General features: G+C 31.4%; 1 protein-coding gene across 1 annotated transcript; it reads left to right on the forward strand.

Moving 5' to 3' along the window:
- The first annotated feature begins 4835 nt into the window (after positions 1–4835).
- LOC136224819 (protein ALP1-like) lies at positions 4836–6083 on the forward strand. The gene has a single exon (XM_066013246.1). It carries the CDS (start codon positions 4846–4848, stop codon positions 6055–6057), a length of 1212 nt encoding a protein of 403 aa, XP_065869318.1. The 5' UTR covers positions 4836–4845; the 3' UTR covers positions 6058–6083.
- The last annotated feature ends 2649 nt before the right edge of the window (positions 6084–8732 follow it).

The raw sequence follows: 8732 nt of genomic DNA on the forward strand, positions 1-8732 counted from the left end.
CCCTTGATAACCGAATTATAATCCTCAACCCTAGTAAATTTAATGACATATATATAATCCTCAACCCTAGTAAAATTGATTTATAATAACTTTTAAAGTATATATATTTATTTTTAATGTGTGAAATAATAAAATTTTATTCCTAATATTTCTAATAACAAAAAAAATTGAACCTGACGTGAATTGAACACGCAACCTTCTGATCTAGAGTCAGACGCGCTACCATTGCACCACAGATCCACATGTGATGAAAATAAATTAATAATATTCTTAATCAGAATATTTTTATTTAAGGTTATCTTTTAGACATCTATATATATTATAAAACAATAATTATGGAGCTTAAGTGTCTTTTATTCTTTTTTTACTGATAAAAAAATATAATATAATATATTAATTTTAATTATATTATTATATTTATCTATAAAAAAAATTACTTTATTCGTATTTGTTTCACCCATGTTTTAATTTGGACCAATTTCGTAATCAATCACTTAATTCGATCTAAATTATATAAGTTGATGGGATTCGAGTTGATTGGGTAATTTTATCGATTATTATGGCTTGGATTTGTAATTAATATAATTATTTTTTCCGTAAAAAATTGTGAACACTATGAAGTTTTGGACCGATTTGATAATTTACTAAAAGATCTGACTGAAATGTATAACTGTAAATCAAATACACAAATAATTCAGTAGCATTTGCATAGAAATTGGCATAGAAGATAGTGGGGGAGATAGTAAAGCTGAAACATGGGTTAGTGGGGGAGAAATAGTTGGGAGCAATCTTGCTTTATAGTTATAAAATTTCCTTGCTGAAACATGGAATTTTCTTACTGGTAAGTTTCCTGCATATTTTTATAGTAGAAAAACACAATTAATCAGCAAAAATAGTTAATAGATGAGAGCAGTTACATAACTTTTTTACTGAAACGTGAATTTTTTTTTTATTTGACAGTTATTTATCTATTTTTTACAATATAAATACCGAATTTTACAGCAGAAAAATGAACTCAATAATCGCAAAAAAAAAAATTTCAACAATCAGATTCAAATTGTTAATTTCTTTAGATTTTCTGTCCTTAGTTATATTGTTTAAAAAAAAAAAAAAACTAGTTATATTAAATAAACATCTGGAGTTGGTAAAAAAAAAAAGAGGGTGAATTTGTTTAGTGATGTTGTTGAATTAAAAAATTAGAATAGCATTAGGTCATCAAGTAACATGACATGAGGTCGAAATTGCATCATAATCCACTAATTAATAGTGAATAAATAAAATAAATGATATGAATAGATTTAGATAGGCTAAAATGGGTTAATGTGGCAAAATCAAAAAACAACTATATAACAAGGTTCTTATATAAGCATGCTCAAAATAGGATTTCCTTACAAATTGGTTGGTTGTTGTGAGATAACACTTTTTAGGTGGCGAAGACACTGTTTTTGTTTTTGTTTCTTTATGGAGGAGGAGGTAGGTAGCTGTTTATTATTAAAACGGCTTAATACATCATTTTCACCTTAAATTTGTCTTAAAAAAAAAAAAAAAACTTAATTGACACCGAAACTTTCAAAGTATTACTTACTCAACTTAATTTATATAAAATATTCAATTAGCTTTCTGTAAAACGTTAAAATGTTGTTGTCGTGTGACCGAAGGTCACGGATTCGAGTATTAGGAGCAGCCTCTTATAAAAAAAAAAAAGGTAATTAATTTATTAGTCCCTATATTTTGACAAAACACACTGTTTAGTTCCTGTATTTTCAAAAACACATGGTAAGGTCCCTAACCTTTTTCTCAGTGAACTGTTTAGTCCTTCCGTCTGTTTGTTACATTTTTTACCGTTTATGACTTCGGAAATGACTAAATTACCCTTTACTATTTACCTTCAAACTTCAGAAGAGTAATCCAATTTAGAAGAAGAAGCTATTTGCATGGAGAACAATAAAAAGAACAGACTCAACGCTTACGAATTTGAACGATTAAGAAGAAAATTAAGAACAAGAACACTCAAAGTTGATTTCAGATGCATTAGAGTTTAAAGGAAAGCAAAATAAAGGAAAAGAAGAACACAAATCCAAATTGACTAACAGAATCTTCATGAGAGTCTAACGGCAGGGACTAAACAGTTCACCAAGAAAAACATTAGGGACTAAACAGTTCACCGAGAAAAACGTTAGGGACTTTAGTGTGTGTTTTTGAAAATACAGGGACTAAACAGTGTGTTTTGTCAAAATATAGAGACTAATAAATTAATTACCCAAAAAAAATGACAAGGGAAGGCTTGCCCCTAGTATACCCTTGTGATGGGACCCCTCCCCGGACCATCGCTTAGCGGGGACGCGTAGTGTACCCGCTCGTCCTTTTTTTATTCAATTAGCTTTCTGAATTTAAATAAAATATAATCATTTAATCACTCAGCTGTAAAAAAAATAAGTTAAATATGAAAGATGTACTTGACGTTTAAAAAAAAAAAAAGTAAAATGACCAAAATCGGATATACCGTTCTAATATTAGAAGATAATGTTTACAATTGAACAAGTAAGAACTTTATTTTTAATTTATTTTGTGAATTATATGTAATAAGACGCGTGCAACACGTATTCCACATGCAACTTACTTCTTTCTGCAAACTGAATAATTAATTAATTATATTTTTATTTTTATGTAAGTTCAATTATTCAATTTAAGGGATTAATTGGATATTTTATATAAATTGAAGAATTATCAATATACTTTAAATTTTAAAGTTCATCAATCATTTTTTTTTTTTAGAAAGGGGCAAATGATGTATTAGAACTTATTAAAAACTGAAATAAAATCCTAAAAAGCTGATTTTTAACAAATTAAATTCAAGTATATGATCATTTTTATTAAAGAAGCAGCCCTTTAATATAATATAGTATTAATAACGATTTGTACCTACCAAATACCTATTCTATGCCGCCGCTTGGCGGCTTCTCATTTCATGCAATGTATTCGATCTCCATTATTAACAAAATACCATTAAATAATCGAATGCTTTTGCTTAATAAAATTGTGGGTATCATATGATATATTTCCACATTCTACTTGTTTTATTATTTGTAGCTTTTGTATTCTTACATATTTTTTTTCATACATGTAATCTAATTAAGTAATCATAAAAGAAATTTAAAAAAAAATGTTGTTTCTGGTCCAACTCCTCGGGATTGACATGTATTACGATAAGCTCTCTGATATAAACTCTGATACCAAAGTTTAGAGTTGAAGATATAAAAGAAAAGTAATAATCAATTCATAATGAGTACAGAGAAACAGTTACCCGTTTAAATAGATGGAACTAGCTTCTAGAAGTACGATCTTAGATTTAACAGTGATGTGGGGCGGTGCAGACCTTGGCCTTGCTTCCTCGACAAAAGCATGCTTTCATGATAGGCTTTCTTTCGAGGCGAATTCAACCGAAAGGAAATGTGTCTGAAATAGATGTCTCCTTCATTGCTTAGTCTCGAGCATTTAATGTGAGGGGACATAATCATTGCAGGCTTTTGCATCCTTTCCCACAGAACTGTTATCGTCATTTAAGATGTTAGAGAATATCATTTGGTAAAATTGTTGGTTAACTCGCAGTGAAAAGGTATATAGATTTATCCTTTAAATTTTTTGAATGCTTTATCAATTCTCTGGTGCCTATGATCAAGTGAACCATAATTCATTTCTTGGCAGCTAGGATCTTTTTTTGAATTGTAGATAGCTGCTACTCTCTTCTAAAAATCTTTTCTTCTTTGATTTTTCCTATAATTGGATCTTGTGATATCTCCAAATACGTAGAAACTAATACCACATCCTCAATATTAGTGAATCCATCTCCTCGACTGCTTGACATTATGCAGAAGTTTATGAATATCTTAAAATTTCAAAAGTTTAGAAGAGAAAATGAAGTAGTGCAGTGATTGTGATGAGCTTGGTTCTATTTATAGAGTTGTTCCCTCCAAAAGATTTTGAAATCTCTGGCACGCTACAGTGTAACCCACTACCACACTCTTAATAATGCACAAGGCTCCAGAATTATAATAATTTCACTAGCATGCTACAGTGTTACCCACTACCACACTTTTAATAATGCACAAGGCTCCATAATTATAATAATATCTCTGGCACGTTACATTGTTACCCACTACCACACTCTTAATAATGCACAAGCCTCCAGAATTATAATAATATCACTGTCACGCTACAGTGTTACCCACTACCACACTCTTAATAATGCACAAGGCTCCAGAATTATAATAATATCTCTGGCACGCTACAGTCTTACCCACTACCACACTCTTAATAATGCACAAAGCTCCATAATTATAACAATATCACTGGCACGCTATAGTATTACCCACTACCACACTCTTAATAATGCACAAGGCTCAAGAATTATAATAATATCACTGGCACACTACAGTATTACTCACTACCACACTCTTAATAATGCACAAGGCTCCAGAATTATAATAATATCTCTGACACGCTACAGTGTTACCCACTACCACACTCTTAATAATGCACAATGCTCCATAATGATAATAATATCACTGACACGCTACAGTATTACTCATTATCACACTCTTAATAATGCACAAGGCTCCATAATTATAATAATATATGTGGCACGCTACAGTGTTACCCACTATCACACTCTTAATAATGCACAAGGCTCCAGAATTGCAATAATGCATAAGACTTCCCTATATAAATGGATAACTCCATAAGAATTTTATTCACACTTTCTCCATAAGATAAATAGATAACTCCATGGATTACAATCTTGAAGATAATTTATTTTCTTTCGATGCAATGGAGAAAGAAGATCAAATGTTTCATGAGAGATTTATGCGAAATCAACGTAGTGAAACATCTCATGTTGGCTCAATGGAAGGTCATCGAGTTGTCAATCGTAATCGTGAAGAAGCACACCAAAATATGTACGCTGATTACTTTAGTAGTAATCCACGTTTTGATGCTAACACTTTTCGGAGAAGGTTTAGAATGTCTCGAACTCTTTTCCAACGTATCATAAATGTAGTTACAGCACATAATGTTTACTTTCAACAATGTACTGATGTTGTAAGTCGAGTTGGCTTGTCATTTATTCAAAAAGTAACTGCTGCAATGAGAATCTTGGCATATGGTATTCCAGCCGATGCTGTCGATGAATACTGTAAAATTGCTGAGTCAACGGCAATTGAAAGCTTTAAGAAATTTTGTCATTCTATTGTGGAGATTTTCTCAGAGCAATATCCCAGATCTCCGAATGCCAACGATATTGCTCGATTGCTTCATATTGGTAAATCTTGTGGTTTTCCTGGAATGTTGGGCAGTTTAGATTGCATGCATTGGCAATGGAAGAATTGTCCTACAGCTTGGCATGGGCAATATAGTGGACGTTCTGGATCACCAATAATTATTCTGGAAGCAGTTGCTGATTATGATTTATGGATATGGTATGCATATTTCGGTATGCCTGGGACGAATAATGACATAAATGTGTTGGAGTCATCTCACCTATTCTCCAATCTAGCTAATAGTATTGCTCCTCCAATGCATTACACTATTCAACGCAAAAAATACCATATGGGGTATTATTTAGCTGATGGAATTTATCCCAAATGGTCAACTTTGGTTCAAACAATTCAGGATCCACAGACTCTAAAGATGAAACATTTTGCAAAGAAACAAGAATCTTGTCGGAAAGATGTGGAGCGTGCATTCGGTGTATTGCAGTCAAAGTTTGCAATTATTCGTAACCCAGTGAGATTTTGGAAGAAAAATGTGCTTCAAGATGTGATGCGAACTTGCATTATCCTGCATAATATGATAATTGAGGATGAACGTGATTTAGAGGCACCTATCAACGTATTGATAGACAAATCAACTGCAAACGTTCAAATGAGACCAAATTATAAAGCTCAGTTCAATGAATTCCTCGAGCGTCAACGACAGATCAAAGATCAAAAAGCACATTTCGAACTTCGTAATGCACTAATAGAACATCTTTGGGAGGAACATTCTAATTCAGCCAATTAGGTAAAAATTGACGTAACTTTGTGAACGATGATCTATATCTTATTTTAATGTTGGTTTATATTTTTTTTCCGTTAATGTGTATGCGTTATTATATGTTTGTTTTTCGGTTTAATGTGTAAGTGTTTCTTAATATTAATAAATAAAATTAATAATTATTATATTTTATATTTTAATGTATAAGTTTTTTTATTTATATATAATATTTTTAGAATTATTTTTAGTCTAAATTGATAAAGTTAACAATTAATAATAAAAATGTATGTAAAATGTATTATAATATTAATAAATAATGTATGTGAAATGGAATAAAAAAGAAAATATTCTATTTAGGAAACAAATTATATTTTTGGGTTAGAGAAAAAATAGGGACTCGAGAAGAAAAAATGGAGAATTGGGTTATATAAAACCTAATATAATTTTATTTTTACATGTATAAATTTTAGTTTAGTGGGATTTAATTATTCGATTGTAATTTTTGTATAAATACATTATTTGAAAACCAATTAAATAAAAATATATATAAAAAAATGAAATATATAAGTTTTTGGGTTATTCGATCAGTAACCGAACCGAAAATGTTCGGTTTGGTAACATTCGATAATCAATCTTATTCAATTCGGTTTGGTTCGATTTAATTCTAAAAATATAAAATCTTTCGATTCTTAATAGATAATTTGATTCGGTTAGTAACGGAACCGATACTCACTTATTACCGGTTAACTGACAAAAAGCCCAAAAGTAAAAGTAGCCTAATTAAACGGTATGGTCAAGTTAGCGTTTTACACGACTGCTCGTCAACGGTTCAACCGCGGGTCTTCTTTCGTCAACTAGAACAAGGACAACGCCGTTATTGTTCTCACAAAGACCGGAAGTGGTAACGTGGGAGAATCTGAAGCGTTGAATTTGCAAGGTTTATGAAGGGAACGTCCGATATATCGCGCGTGATTTGTAGTTTAGGATTATGCACAATAATTACGAAGAGATACAGGCGTGGTAAGAAAAAGATTCACCTCCCGACATAATTAACCTTAAAATAAGAAATTCACCCGACATTTCACTGACCCAAACAGTAAAAATATTACTACAAGCAATAAAATCCCTTCACAATTATCATTTTCCTGACTTCCATTTATAGACTGCTCGTCTATTATTTTAGGGATAAGAAATTTGTCCCAAACACTTTTCAAAAGTGTAAATATACCTTGATGCAATGCAGTGCATGGTAAAATTTTATTCTTTCACTTTTTTTTTTACCTCCAGGTAACATTTATTTTCCCATCTATTGAAAATAGAAAATTATAAAATTAGATCAAATCGAATCTCATTTGCATATTTAGACCAATTATCCAACACATTACATATCTAGACTATTTATTTTTAACTTTTCTAAAATGTCATTCATATATATATAACAACTTAGAAATTTCTTACTTTTCCTTCATTCTCTCTTCGTTTATTTCTTAGTTTGCGAACTTGTCACTCCGTTTTTAATTATCGAATCATATAAACGTAAAATCTATTTTCTTGTAAACTTGGCATTCCATTTTTTAGTATTTTGTACATTTTTTCCATGCACATATGGTTTTACTGCGCCTTATCGCAAACTGCGAAGATTGGAAGAGAAATACTACTTTGCAGTTTTTACAAACTGCGAAGCAAATTCATGTACTGAAATAGTATTTACTTTCACAGTTTTTGCTCTTACTTCGCAATTTGGGAAAAATGCGAAGTGGTATATTTTGTTATTTGCCTAAAATATACACAAGTAAACAACATGTATAGCAAAATTACATAAAAAAAACATAACATTATCAAAATTTACAAGAAGATTGCAATAATAATTCAAACTCTAAACCCTAAACCTTAAACTCCAACAATGACACGAGCACTAGTGTACCATAGTAAACCCTAATTGGAGTGCTTCCAAGCTCTAGGAGGCACTTCAGAAGCAAAAGGAACTAGAACATTTGAGAGGAAGTTTAGAAGAAAAAGGAACTAGAACATGTGAGCTTCACTTTCTTCATCACATCTCAATCACCTCTCACTGTGATTGATGTCTTTGTATTCAAATTAAATAGATACTTGAATTTGATGCCTTTGTATTCAACCTTCACAAAAACTAAGTTATTTTAAGGAAATAATGAAAGAAACGCTTCGCAGAAAGCGCAACTGCGAAGTCTGGGAAGAGAAATACAACCTGGCAAAGGATGATTTTGCTTCGCATATCACGAAACTGCGAAGTCTGTGAAGTCATTTTCTAGAGAAAATACTACTTCAGATGATAATTTTGCTTCGCAGGTTTCGCAAAATGTGAAACAAACTCATTTTGCAATGTCATTTTCTGAAAAGAGAGGAAGATTAACGCAGAAATACAGTAGATACTTACCTTTTTCCGCCTTTTGCTATTAAAATCGACAATAAACATATGATAAACACAGAAGAACATCGAATAACGATGCATTCGGTTCGCACAAGAAGAAAGAAACGGAGAGAGAAAGATGAAGAACCATGCTTTCAATTCCCACAAGCACAGAGAGACAAAGAGATGAAGACAAAAAGGATTATGTAATTGAAACAATAAAAAGAAACACGAAGATGGAAAAATGGGGATCCCGTTCGCACAATAAACAGAAAGGAAGAGAGGAAGATGAAACGATAGAAAGGAAGATGGAAGA

This window comes from Euphorbia lathyris, chromosome 3 (genome assembly GCF_963576675.1).
Source record: "Euphorbia lathyris chromosome 3, ddEupLath1.1, whole genome shotgun sequence".
Lineage (NCBI taxonomy): Eukaryota > Viridiplantae > Streptophyta > Magnoliopsida > Malpighiales > Euphorbiaceae > Euphorbia > Euphorbia lathyris.